At 40.0% G+C, this 14,399-nt stretch overlaps 1 protein-coding gene across 2 annotated transcripts in view; it reads right to left on the bottom strand.

Annotated features, from left to right (window-relative positions):
• Nucleotides 1–3,058: 3,058 nt before the first annotated feature.
• KDM7A (lysine demethylase 7A) overlaps nucleotides 3,059–14,399 on the bottom strand; it is an 81,526-nt gene continuing 70,185 nt past the window's right edge. For both annotated transcript variants that reach the window (XM_057730707.1, XM_057730708.1), the window contains 5 exons: nucleotides 14,019–14,167; nucleotides 13,652–13,860; nucleotides 12,256–12,341; nucleotides 10,346–10,619; nucleotides 3,059–9,706 (listed from right to left, as the gene is read on the bottom strand). In XM_057730707.1, the coding sequence (XP_057586690.1) occupies nucleotides 9,612–9,706; nucleotides 10,346–10,619; nucleotides 12,256–12,341; nucleotides 13,652–13,860; nucleotides 14,019–14,167 (813 nt within the window). In that variant the 3' untranslated portion in view covers nucleotides 3,059–9,611. The remainder of the gene's footprint in view (nucleotides 9,707–10,345; nucleotides 10,620–12,255; nucleotides 12,342–13,651; nucleotides 13,861–14,018; nucleotides 14,168–14,399) is intronic.

The following is a 14,399-nucleotide window of genomic DNA, read 5'->3' as shown; positions in this document are numbered from 1 at the left end:
GTTTAGGGAACAATTATTGCGTGACCCTTCTTTAGTGTGTATTATAGGGAAGTTTGGGAGTCTCATTGTCTGAGCAACCATATAACAAAACTTGGTTACTTTGTGGCTTGACCACACTGCCCTCCCAATACCCTGCATTACACAGAGCTGGTCTCTGGGTAGGAGGGGAATACAGCAATTCCTTCTGATCATCACCCTGCCCAGGAATAAAAGCAGAGCACGTGGCGCCCTTGAAAGGTCCTGCCTCAAAGCTCTGAAATTACTTCTCTGTGGAATCCAGTAACTCCTTCAGGAAGCACATTTTCCATTCTTTTTGATAAGAAAAAAAAAAATCCTTCCTTAACCTAATTAATCTGTTTTGTAGTTTTACACAATAACCATTAGTGTAATCTATATTTGCAAATCAAGTCACACCTATGTACACTACAGTTTGCAAAGCATTACCATAAAATTTTAAGTTTTAGGGTCTGAGACAGGGACTGGGGGAGAGAATCATGCGAATAACACGTCCTAACCCTAAACTCAGGCTGGGATGCTACAGTGAGAAGTGCAGCGAGGGGGGCACAGACAAGGCCGAGAGCAGGGGAGGAGGGAGTGTCCCCCCACACACACACACACCAGCTCTGTGTCCCGTTCAGCATCCTGACCCAGCCCAGCCCTGCTAGGTCGCCAGAGCAGCACCTGGGGGAGCAGCAGAGCCTGACTTCTGATGGGTGTGAATAGGTACCATGGTATAATTAGTGTCCTTGGGGTACCTAATCCATACCCTGTGGTAGAATACATTTGTCTTTTTTAATTACAAATTTGATGCGTTATTTAAATTAGAAAAAAAAAATCATAAAACCAAAGTGTGTGCAAGTCCCCAGCCTCAGTGATCTCCCCATCCCTATTCCCATTCCCCAGAGGTCACCGGCCACCACCAACTTGGAGTGCGTTATTCCAGAACCTGAAATGTATCTCAAGTTCCCTAGATATGGCAACTTCTAGAATAAATGCATAGGGGAAGGTCAAATACAGTTTCTTACTATTCTTGTGAATGTTTTGTCCCAGGTTATATTTGCCTTAGAAAAACTTAGGAAATTTACACATATTACTATTTTTAGGCCCCTTATTTTTTTCTTCTTTTTCCAACTCTGGCATAGAAGGAACGTGAATCTGCAAAACTTCAGAACTGGCCCTTTAAAAAGCGTAGGAAGAGCCCCGCAAGGAAGGGGAGCATGGGGAGCACGGGAGCCAGAAAGTGAGCGATGATGAGAACCTGGGTGGTGATGAGGGCGGGGGTGGGGGTGGGAGAGGAGCCAGGCTCTGCCAGGCAGAGCTGAGGTATCAGCAGTCTTCTTCCTTTCTTAGCTGGGCCAACCCACTCACGAGGGCCAAGGGGCAGTGCTCACGGCGGTGGCAGCGCATTCCCACATCCCAGGGGCTGCCCAGGCCTGTGGAGGGCGCACAGGCACGGCGTCTGTGCAGACCCTGGGGGCTGCGACTGTGGGAATTCGTGCCGGTTCATGAGTCACGTGTCCCTTGTTTACAGCCTGTTCCTCACTAGAAGCTGAGGTCCTAGAAGAGAAACCACACTCTTTCATGTGTGCCCAGACCCTGGGAAAGTACAGACTCAAAACTTTAGTTGAGTAACAGGAAACTTCTGTAAGAAAATATATTTTTGATCCAAAATAGGTGCCTACAAAGGAAACTAGAACAAAACCATTCCTAAAGGCCATCTCTTCCTTTTCAATAATTGAAAGTATTATAATAATTAAAAATAATCAGAGAAATAACATGGCATTTAGAGTTGGGCTTTGATTACAATCTCAGTTCTTCTCATTAGTGGTGTGAACCCAGACACGTTATTTACCCTCTGGCCTCCCGGTTGCATCTGCAGGATGGGGAGGACAGCACCTCACTGGTTGGGTTATTGTAAAGAAGAAATGAAAATATGCCTTGTCCACAGTGAGTGCTTACATGGAAAAAAATATAACGAGGGCTTCTGTTTCAAAACCCTGCCCGCAGCGTAGCGCCTGTTCCCCAGCCCCACCCCCAACTCTCCAACACCCCACATCCCACACTGGTGCAGCTCACAGTCTCACTGCCTGGTAGAAACTTTTACAAAAGTCAGGCTCAAAGTCTAAGGAGAGCAGGTCCTGATAAATCAATTCTAACAGACAAGCTTAATGAAGGGTCAACACCCCACAGGTTTACAGACAGTATGCAGATTTTTACAAAAGAACAGATTTGGTCAGATCGAAGTTTCCATCAGCTGGACGAAAGCAGCCTAGTAAGTAGAAAGAAGAGGTGTAAATGTGCCTTGGGTAACACTCCTGTAAGGCTGTTGAGGTGTGTGCCCTCCAGACCACCTACTCTCTTGCAGGTATTGGGCAACAGGAAGACCAGAGGCCTCTGGCCCTTCTGCTGTCTTGGTTTCCAGGAAACTGAGCTCAGGTTTCTCCTCCAAGGTGGACTCTCACCCACGTCCCGCCCCCTTCCTGGAGCCCTGAAGTGCTGCCCCCAGCGCTCCTGCCTCCCTGGTCTTCTCTCCCGGCATGCTCAGATGCCCCCAGGCCTGGCTCTCAGAGCCCTCGGAGCACTGTGTCCAGAAGGGACCTGGTCCTCCTCAGTAAACCTGCACTTCCGCTTCCACCTCCACGAGGCAGCCAGGCCCCAGGCACCTCACTCTCCCCCCAAGCCTTTCATAGCCACAGAAGCTCCCAGAGAACAGGGGCTGTGGCTCAGGCACTAGAGCAGTGCCTGGGACCCTGCAGGTGTCCAGGAGGGGCCCAGGCTGGGGACAACGAGTGCTCTTAAGTGACCATCAGGAAGTGCCCAGGGCCACAGCGCGGCCTCTTCCCACCAGTCACCCCTCTGTGTTCCTCCCCCTGTTTCAGCAACTGCTTCCCCAGGCAACACATCCAGGAAAGCAGGAAGACACATTGCTTTTCACGTTGAAACCTTCAAACTAGTCAGGAACATGAGTTCAACACAGTTTTTCACATTCTCTAACGATTCTCCCAAAACTCAATAAGCAGAAAAAGGGAACAGAAAGTCAGAGTTGGATATAGAATTCAGATTTTTTTCTTTCAAAGACACATTTTATACAACTTTCAACATTTATACTTTCAAACAAAATGAGCAAAAAATACACCGAGTGCTAAAAAAAATCAAAACAAAAGTAATACAATTTTAATTTCAATATTTTAAAATACAGAAATTGGAAAGTAGGAATACCAAATACAACTTTAAACAAGTCACTTGTCCTCCCCTATAATAACCAATGTAAGCTACTTAAAAACTTACAAATTTAAAACAGAAACAAAATAAATACTGTACACTTTCCCTGCCTGCAGGCAAAAGATGGGAAATACTGTTATGAATCGGAAAAAAATGCTCTTAAAGCTTCAGCATCCCACTTCCCAGCCACACCCCACTCCATTGTCACACAGTGTGCTTCTCTATTCAAAGGACACACATGTGCACACACGCTGACTGCCTATCCACACAACAAGACACTACTCTGCAGACACCCCGAACAAGAAAGGCTAACAGTCACCTGGGACCATGGGCGTGAAAATCAGCTCAGGAAAGTCAGTCAGGCTAGCAAAACATTACTACAAAACTAGTAAATACCATAGCCAACAACTGTCCCTTTTCAAATTTCACATATTTAAACCCTCTAAAACCAATACTACCCCTCCCTGTCACCACCCTCTACCCTCCCCTCACCACCCCCCAAATCAAACAAACCTGCTGAAGCACTGGCAAAGTTAGACATTTCACAGTAAATGTGAAAGTTCATATTATATCATCTCTTAAAATGAACCTTTTCACCCTCTTTCCACAGCATGAAACTGTTATGGCTTAATTTATATTAAAAGTAGAAAAGTCTTCTCGGAAGGAAATGCAGTCTGCCAAGGCGCGTGTGCATTTCCTGATCAGTGCTATTTCATGCCTAACAACTGCATGACTTGCTTTGCAGTCAGAAGCTGTTTTCAGAAAAACTGAGGTTATAGCTTTTGATTCAGTCTAACCATAAATGTAAGGCCCTTAGTTTGGTTTAGGTTTCTTTTGCAAGATAAAATAACCTTGGGGTTCACTTAGCAAGTTACACCTCAGGTCCCTGACTATAATGTGGAAGTTATATGTATGCTTTGTAAACATAAAAGGTGAATTGTATGAATCTTAGAGGGAAGAAGTGATTCTAGGCAGGAAATCAACTCCTCATTATCTACTCTACCTCCTGCTGATAACAGTTACCAACCAAAATCCACCAAAGAAATATGAGCATTTCTGGGTTATTTTATTCCTGCAAAATATTATATATTCCAGCACTTATGATCATTGTTTTGGTGAAAAATCTTGGGGGGAAAGAGCTGACATTTTGAAAAGGAAATGGCCAAAGTCAAACTGGGTGGAGGCAAGGTTTATCTTTATGATTAAGCTCCATTTAGGGGTACTTCCTGAAATAAAGAAAAGTGAACTCAGAATGTCACAGGTCTTGCATAGGGAAACTACTTGGAGGTCACGGGCTACGTGGTAGCCAGGGTTTATTAGTGAAATAGTGCAGAGCAGATAAACTTGTTGGAAGAATCACCGAATACAGTTTCAAAAAGGCTTTAACAAAAAAAATTTAACGTTGCACTTGTTAAGACAAAGCTTTAGGACACTAGAAAGGACAGGAAGGGTGAGAGGGAGACTCTAAGGTATAGAATGCAGGTAAATGAGTCTTATTTTCCCCTACCCATTAAAGAGGGAAAAAAAAAATACCATAACAGAATAAAACCACAGTCACGATAAGCTAACTGCTTTGAAAACAGGCATTTGCTTCTTAATGGCCTTAACTTAAAAATTTTTATGTAAGGGGTATCAAATATTTGACTTACGGCATGACGTTCACTGAAAATCAAATCAAAAATAAGGGAAGGGTTTTCAGTAAGGCTACATTATTAGAATTACATTACGTTCAATGGCAATGTAGTATGTTACTTCTTCCCCTTTCTTCCCACCTGGCTTCTAGGAAGCGTATCAGCATCACCCGCCACAGAATGAGCATAGGCTGCACAGTGTCACAGAACAGGGGCTGCTGTAGGAAGCACAGTACTGCAGGTCGAGGATCCACTGGGACCCCAGGCAAGTCACTGCCCTCGCTGGGTTTCAACTGTCTCTTTTCTTAAGCTAAAGATCTGATGTTGAATCTTCTCAAAATTGCTTTAGATGAAGGTCTAGGGCATCTGAAAGTGACTGGTGATCTTTAGCTTCTCTTTTTGGAGGAAGCAATTAGCTTAATAATTAATGAGAAAATGAATTTTTGAAAAAATTTCAAATTTATATTAAGCCCTCGTCTCAATATGAAATCATAAAATGCTTATATACTGCAATAGCTACTTCTGGCAGTCGTATAATGGGTCATAGAATGATTCACCAACTCTTTGAGGAGTTGACTTACTAGAGAGAGTGTTTCTCGGAAAAAGCAGAATCTTTTCTTCTGAAGGTGTCCAGTCAAGGCTCCCTTCCTACACTACAGTGGTTTCTCTCTCTACCCAGGGAGCCAGTGTTGGCCAGCTCGGAGCTGTGCTTGCTCATCCCCATCTCTCTAACCACCGTATTTTCCTGCCCTGGTACCATGGATAGTTGCTAAATCATTTTAATTCCATGACTTATTTTACCTTATTCTAGTGCCCTGAAGAGTATGCAGTACTCTTTGAGAAATACCTAAAAGTATCTTTTAATTACTTTAAATCATCTTAATGATTACTTGAGGGTAAACATTCTCACTCTTATCCATAAACTCTCTTTCCTTTTTCTTTCACTTCACGCACTGATTCTGAGTTTAATTCAGCACCTGGTTAGAGATACTTCAGAGTTTTTTAGGTAGCATGCTCTGGGCATATATTTGATACGAAGCAAATTTTACAATTAACAAGCAGTTTTCATTCAAAAATGCATATAAATGGGTATTTGTTGTCAGTTGTAACTTAAATAATGAAAATTCTCTGCAAGTATGACGTGTTAATGCATACTGTGTTTTCTTAACTGCACTTTGATCCAGATTTACAAGTGAGAAAACGAAGACTCAGAAGGAATAAGTGACTTCTTCAAGGTCACACAGCTGAAACAAAGGGCAGAACCGGGACAAACACCCGGGTCTTCTGCCCCTTTCATGCTATAACATGCCCCTACGATTATGAACATTCAATTATTAACTTTGGAAATGTTCTTTAAATTTTGAAAATATTAAAAAATTTTTCTTTACTTCTACCTCTACAGTTGTATTGTGTATCTCTGTTGAAACTAATAAGCTTATGTTTCATTTTATTTCATTTTGTTTTATGAATGGGCCCTCTTGCTTAAGTTTGCTTAGAAGTGAAAATAATACTGCTAATTTCATGGAGAAGATACCTTCCAGAACAGAGACTACAACTTCTACTTTATATCCCCCCTCACCCCCCCCCCCCCACACACAGTACTAAGTAGTGCTGGGCACATAGTAGATGTCTGATAAATACCTGCTGATCTCACATGAATAAATACAGTAGAGTTCTTAAAAAGGCAATAATTAGGATCATTACAAAATAGAGCAATATTCAATGCTAAGTATCTAAGTAGTGATAAAGATGGGTTTGTTTTCTGAGTTTATAAGATGGTTTCAGTCAGAATTTTCAATTCTGCAGGCTTTAAAAATTAACTCAGGCTTAATGAAGTTCAAAGTATTTCTAGGATATTGAACTATTATAAACTGCCAGCTGTGTATAGTTTACACCATTAATCAATACTGGAGAGCATAATATTATGTGACATTATGAATTACAGTACAGTGGATCCCAGGTTAACAGAAGTCACTTATTAGAATCAATACAGGAAAATGATCACCTACTACTATAATTAAAATTGCACATGTTAAATCATAATTGTTTGACATAATTTGTATTTGCTTCTAACTAGCTAATGCCACCACTGCTGTCTTCCTAGGTTGCAGTGTCTGTACAATACACATAAACGAGACTGAGGGAAAGACGAAAGGCTGTCTATTGCAGTCGAGTCCAGATGCTGAGTTAATTCAAAGTTCAGCCATTTCCATGAGATAAGGGGATGCATCACAGCCAGTGATTTTACCAGAGGTTTGACAGAGAAGTCACTGGATCAGTGGCTGGATTTTTACTAATACACAAAAAGATTACATGTATTCTGTTTTAGTGGTTATTTCATCTTACTGGAAGTTTTTTAAACTTAGCCAGTTAACGGGCTAACACTGCCAAAAATGAATCCACAGTACCTTCACTTAAAAGTTCAACATACTGGCTACTTAAAATTAGTATTTACCGGCCTAAGTACACAGGGCAGATACTGGCTACAATTTTAATTCAGAAAAATAAATTATTTATTTTCATTTTTATAGCTAAAGAAAAAAAAAAGTCAGGTAATTAAAAATACTTAGAGCTCTGAAAAATGTAAAGGCAATGAAAGAACTGAAATCATGATGTAGCTGGAAAAAGAAATTATAATTCTCATTGCTTAAACTAACACCAAAACATGTGTACTATAACACTAAAATGGGGTCTACAGAAAACCAAAACATCACAGTAATATATTGTCTGGGGAAGGTGGGAGAAACAGGCAAACCCACATTTTTGACATCTTGAGACCTGATGACCAACCACATGACTGACTGTACCTATCTCTTACCTAGTTTTGGCATAGTGTAGACAGAATTTAAGTAGGCCTATTATAGATATTTAGTACTTCCACTAAAAATTCTTCTTCCTGACACCCAGATAAGACCTAGACAGTGGTCCAGTCACTGGAACCAAAAAGGCTAATTCGTAAATTATTTCACATATATTCCATGAACTACTGGAATGGAGACAGAGTAAGAAATATTTCTCTTTGAAAATACACATTCGAATGCAACCATGAAAGATAATGGTATAGACTTTTTTTTTCTTAGCTCTTCAAGTGATACTTAATACAGAAGGGAAAGTCCTGCTACCTTGCTGAGTAAAAAAAAGACAAACCCATAATACGGCCATATTTATTCTCAATAAAAATAAATTGTATCCAATTTGCCTATATATTCTTTGTAGGAACTTGTAAAATGCTCTATTGTCAGAACTGGGACTATCTCCACCCCACCCCCCAGAAATCACTTGTTTTTATGTCACGGGGAGGGGGAGGAAAATATAAGCTATTGCAAGCAACTGAAAACTGGCATTTAGTAAAAATTGTGCACAAAGGAGATAAATGATTCCTTAAAGCTCAACCAGATACTTAACCTCACTATGCACTGGTTAAGTTAGGACAGATGGAAGAAACTGCAAAAAGCACCCATTTTACTCCAAATCCGTATCTTAAATAATTCTTTAGATGGTTAAAAAATAAAAAACTAAACACACACACACATACACACACACCCAAATCATCTACTCCAACATGCTTGCTTCTATACAACTTAATATAGTATAGTCTTATTATATTACGGCTTATTATGCAGATTTGAATATTCTAAGTCAAACCATATTTCATATTTTCCAACAAATTAGGTATACAGAATAAAAGCATCATAAAATATAACCTCTGTGGCAGGTGTTGGTCCTGCCCTCCAACACCAGCAGTATGAAGGCCCTCTGTAGTTACAAATGTATTTGAAAAACTACAAACATGACAATTTAACCAAACTTATAATACTTTTCCCACAAGTAGGAAAAAGATATTAAAGCTGTACTCTTTGGGACCCAGATATCATCAGCAAAAAATGAAAATGCAAGAAGCCTATTTTTCTATTTAGAAGAAAACTGCAATGTCAAATGAAAATGAGAAATGTGGGGTCTTTTATGTAGTTCTTACACGTTGGCTACGAAAGTGTTTCCCTGCAAAGAGAAGAGTCTTGTGTCGTCACGAAATGATGGGGAGTGCAGAGGGAAGGCGGGATATAGGTAATCAACCTGGATAACAGTATGCACCTTGGATGTTAGCAAAAGCGAAGCTAATAGCTTATAAAAAACACATGAAATATATAAAATAAAATGATTTTCATATACATCTTAATTTAAAATAATTAATGCATCAAATCCCTGTTTAAGACTTTAACCTGAATAGCAAATTTAAAAGTCCAGACTAGTTACTGTTACTGTGGCACTTCTCCACATGTAACACACACACTATCAAAAATAATTTAAAAACCTTCACATTCTTAAATCTAAATTAGTGAGATATTTCTCCAGAAATCTTCCAAATAAATAGCTTTAAAAAAGAAAGAATTTAAAAGCTGTTAACTTTAAAAAAAAATCTGTTAAATAAATTATTGATAATTCTTTACCCTACCACTGAAAATAAATCAAAACACTACCAACAACAAAATGAAATTCAAGCCCTGACAAGAGACCCTTTCCAGTTCAAGGTCTCTTTTTAAGGTTCTACCCTCCTTCTTCCTCTCCCCACCAGGTCCAAAATGGTTATTGCTGAGTGGGTGTGGCACAGTGAAAATGCAGCATCAGGTTCATTTTGTTCTTCAGGCAGTGTTCCCTACTGTACATGCAAACTGCTTCAGCGGGGGCGCACGGAAGCTCCAGGCTCCCGCACCCCGAGACCGGCCTCCGAAAGGAAGAGTGGCCACAACCACAGCTCCGTCACACAAAGAAACGTGCATGGCCATTTCTGTTCAATTTAAGGATCTTCCCAAGACGTTGTTTGGCTGTTGCCATTCCTTTTTTTGGACGTTTACCTATAAAATACAGAACATCAACAACATGTAAATAACAATGAAAATCATAGTTGACAGCACCTGGAAGACTTAAAGGAGAGACATGGTAGGCAATGGCTTTTAGGTGTTCCTAATGGGCAGAGTCACACTTCTGGAATTCCACTGCTGAAAACTCTTCCACCTCATCACACAAGAGATAAAGGCCAACCTTGTTCATAAGACTTAGAAGAGCCTCCTACACTCTGATCCCTGCACATCTCTTCAGCCCAAGCTCTCACCTGTTCCTGCCTCAAACTGTGCTTCAGCAACGAAACTGACGGCAGTTTCACACATAACCCCGTGCTGTTTCTCCCCTTTGTCCTGTGGGTCACATTGTCTCCTTTGCCTTCAGTGCTGTCTACCCCACCTCAGCACCGCTAACCCATTAACAGCCTCTCTGGGATCTACCTCCCCCTCCAGGAAGCCCCTCCTGCTCCTCAGGGTTGACTGAGGCATCCCTCTTCTCTGTCCCCACAGCAACCCATGCGTGCTGCTACTGCTGCGCTGTCCGTGACGCAGCAGGCTGTGCGCAGCAGCACGAGCTGGTGTCTGTCTAGACTGCTACTGTCACCAACATACACAGTCAGAAACATACTTAACCTACGCACGTGTAACAGTTACCTTTTGTTGCCTGGTTGCTGATAGGTGGTGGATTTGACGCAGGTCTCTTGGTGGGGTGAAGGGGCACTGAAAAGGAAGTTTCACCAACAGGCCTTTCTGGGCTTATACTGCCATTACTTATCTGGCATGCCCCCGACATCAAGCTTGAACTCTGCATATACTTTCCATTCTGAGGGCTTGAGCCACTGCTGTCCACAGAATTCCTGCTTTGTACCTTCTGACTGATTTCTGATGAAACTTCCTTTTTGATGCATTTCTGGCCTCTACTTAGATCCTAAAAAAAGAAGGAAGGAAATAAGGTCGAGTTTTTAGGGTTCCTTTAAGATAAATAAGGTATTTAACCTCTCTATGTATTAACAATTCAAGAGAGAGAAGAAATAGATTATTGAACTTGGGTTTTCTTAACATGTAGTAGCCACAGAAAACCACACCCTCCTGATGGTCATCTCATTCCAAAACCTAGATGCTCTGAAGGATTCAAGTCTTGAAGATGCCTCATAACATAAGTCGAGAAGGAAACACTATAGATAGACAGATAGACAGACAGATGGATGATTGGTGGACCTTGAAATCAAAACAGAGGGCCCCAACCAGAATTAAAAAGAGAAGGAGAACATAAATTCGAAAAGAGCATACTACAGATGTGATGTTTCGTGAAACTAGTTTTAAGTGTATTTGTGTGTGTGTATTAAACTGAATTTCTGATTCTGTAATGGTCAAGTAAGTTTTAAAACCTGCATTCAACACAGACTTGCTTTAAAACAGTCTTACAGCTGAGCATGAAGAAACAGCTGTTCAATTTGACACACCTTTCTAACGCCGCTATAGATTATAGGCAACAGAAATTCTATTTTCTCTAAGGTGATCTTGCTAATCATCTGTCCTCTACTTCTTTATTTTCAAAGACAATTATAAAAATAACAGTTAGATTTAAATAATAGCTTACTTTTAATACTAAATCCTATAAAATCATACACTGAATAAGTGAATTCTTAATAGTTATGGGATTTCTTACCTGACCTGTGACCCTGGAGTTCTTCCATTAAAAGAACTTGTACTTGCCTTTAAAAAACAACTTGGCTCTTTTTCTTATTATAAAAGTAATTGACAAGTATTTAGAAAATATAGGGCAGCCAAATGAAGAACAGAAAAACTAGCCATATTTCTGCTATTCAGAGAATGCTTGGGGTTGGGGAGGTTTAGGGACTCCACTCTGCTACATGAGAATTTTTATTCTTTCTTTGGCTGTCATTTTCTAAGGTTTGCAGCAAGAGGTCATACTGCTTTCCTTGTGCAGAGCTACCAGTTAAGTTTTGGTTTTTTAAAAAGGTATTTTGGGTTCCTTTTGTTTGGCATAAGCACTCATACACCAGGGTCCTAAGACATCGAGTGTCTTCTCTCAAAGCAGGGGCTCTTAATCTGGAGTCAGTGAATGGTCTGGGGTGAGGCTGGGGCATAAACCATGAGAAAATGTCAGCACAAGTCATATTTATGACGAACACTCTTCTGGAAAGAGAAGCATTAACTGTCATCAAATTCTCAAAGAAATTTAGTACCTAAAAATGTTCAACAAACAAAGTCAGAGATTGAAAGGATCCTCGTGGTAATTTTTTTTCCTTCCGTGTTTCATTCTAGCCAGACATAACCTAAAGGCGTTGGCAGGCAGGGGTTTTTAACTGTTTTCTTAAATAAACTGTTCTTTTCCAGATCACATTCTATTATATCAATAAGGCTTTCATCAGTCATTACATCAGAATCCCGGAAAATGGGCAGCTATTCAAACGTGCGTTTAATGGTAATTTTTAAGCTTTCCAGATCTGGTGGTTGATTACTGGTTGCAGTTTTAAAAAAAGAAAGCAAAAACAGAGCTAATGATGCTTCTATTTTAACGTTTCAAACTCTGAATATACCTGAAGATTAAATCTGGAAGTTGTATCAAATTGTTTAATCCAGGAAGAACTCCTCAAGTCTTGATCTTCAGTCTTGACATGATATCCTAAAGAGGAATTTTAATTAAATGATCTTCGCACAAACTGGATCGTAAAAAACACATTTAGCCTACTGCTCAAAATTGAAAGTAAATTTATGCTGATGTTTTATTAAAGAATGAATATGCTCTTTATTTATATACTTTCACCATACTCCTTTCCCTCTCAAAAACAAAACAGTCACCAGCTCGCAATCTAGCATGCTAATTCTTTCAGTTCTCCCAAAGACTGTCTTTCTATGGCAGGTTTCTGTGCCAGATGCTGGAGGACCTAGATCAAATGCTATGGCCATCTGCTACAGATGCAAAACCAAGTGCAATACACTTTCTCTAAAAATAGTATATTTTCCCATCTAGAATAAAGGCATATGTTCGCCTGAATTTGGCAACACTTCCATAGAAGCTTTCTTTTCATGGGACCAAAGAGATTATAGGGACACAGAATGGTATAGGGGAAAGACAGACAAACCCAGATTTGAATTTGAGTCCTTCCATTACCAGTGCATCTTGAGGCAAGTTATTTAACCTCTTTAAATCCCAGTTTCCTCTTAAGCAAAGATTCTGAGATCAAACGGCCCAGTCCTCGGTTCAAATTTCAACCACTGAACAGCTATATGAGTATGGGCAAGTTAACTCCACTAAGTTTTTTTCCCTTTACCTGTTAAAGTTACATTACATACAACCAAAATGTTGTTTCAAGAATTAAGTGAAATGAATGTCAAATTCCTGGTTTGACACAGCTAGGTGGAAATGAACACAATTTCTACAGAAGACTTCAGTTTTAATGTAGTACCATCTTCTCCCCAATCCTCCTCAGACTTATAGGGAAACAAAATTTTTCTCTAAAGGCACCCAGAAGAAAACACTGTGTGGCATCACTGATATTGCCACCCAGTCTTCTCTCTTTCCTACTACTTCCTTTTCAAGTAGGAGAGAATATCCTCAAGCAGAAACAGTTCAAAACTTGCCTTCCCTTCCATAAAAGGAAAAAGAGTTGGTTGTTTAAACTTAGCACATCGATTAAGACGCCAAAACATTACCTCCACTCTGATTAACTTATAAAAGGGAAATAATACTGTTTTGAGACAACCAGTGAACCCAACTCTTAATCCATTAATTGACATTTTGAGTTCTCATACGTGTATCTTACATTTGTCAACATTATGTGTTTTTTTGCCAACATGCTTAACACCACTTTCAACTACAGATGTGCAACAAACCGTTCTTACTCATGGTCTCTAACCTCAGCTAGGATTACAGGGCTAATAAGGTGGGGGTTATACGTTATTCTTCCAAGACTTATAGTTCATGTTTCTTACCACGTTCCACTGGCTTATCACAGTGACACAACTGCCTAAGCTCATGGTTACTGCGGTGGCAGCTGCTGGGATCCTGGAGAGAGCGTCTTTCACCACCACAGTCTGTGCTTTGTATCTGCCTTTGTAAACACGTGGAATAGTGCAACCCTGCCATAGACAGCATGCCCTGAATAGCTTCTTCCTCTGTGCTCGTCGAGGTAGGACATTCCCTAAAGGACAGATCAGCAAAGAAGACAAGAACCTTTTTATTCTAGTAAAATATTTGGTAAAATTTAAAACAGAACAAAAAAACCCTAACAAAACAAAACGACAATGTTTTCCTTTCATTTATATCACAATATAAGATTATCACCATCAGCATGCCTACCTTTTAACTGGAATTTCGCTTCTAGATGGCTTCTGGCTCTTTTGAAGGAAGCTCCTCATCACATTAGATTCTTCCTTAAAGTTTGATGTAATTTCTTGTTTCTTTTCGTCACCTGAACTTTCAGACTCTTCAGTGGTAAAGTTATTTTTCTGGGATAATTAAATGGAGGGATCTATATAAGAAATCTGAACACGTCTGTACAAACTAACCAAAAACACTTTATCCATCATGGAATTATTTCTGTATTTCGTATGAAAAAGTGAAAGTCTCTAGGAACCACAGTAATATAATTCCTTAGTTTAAAAAACATAGCACAGGTTTTCTTTAAGGCAAAATGAAATATAATTGATGAGAAACATGAAAACATATCTCCCTCTGCAC

This window comes from Hippopotamus amphibius, chromosome 4 (genome assembly GCF_030028045.1).
Source record: "Hippopotamus amphibius kiboko isolate mHipAmp2 chromosome 4, mHipAmp2.hap2, whole genome shotgun sequence".
In the NCBI taxonomy this organism is placed as follows: domain Eukaryota; kingdom Metazoa; phylum Chordata; class Mammalia; order Artiodactyla; family Hippopotamidae; genus Hippopotamus; species Hippopotamus amphibius.
The sequence above is the reverse complement of the archived record's forward strand: the minus strand, read 5'-3'. Positions and strand labels throughout refer to the sequence as shown.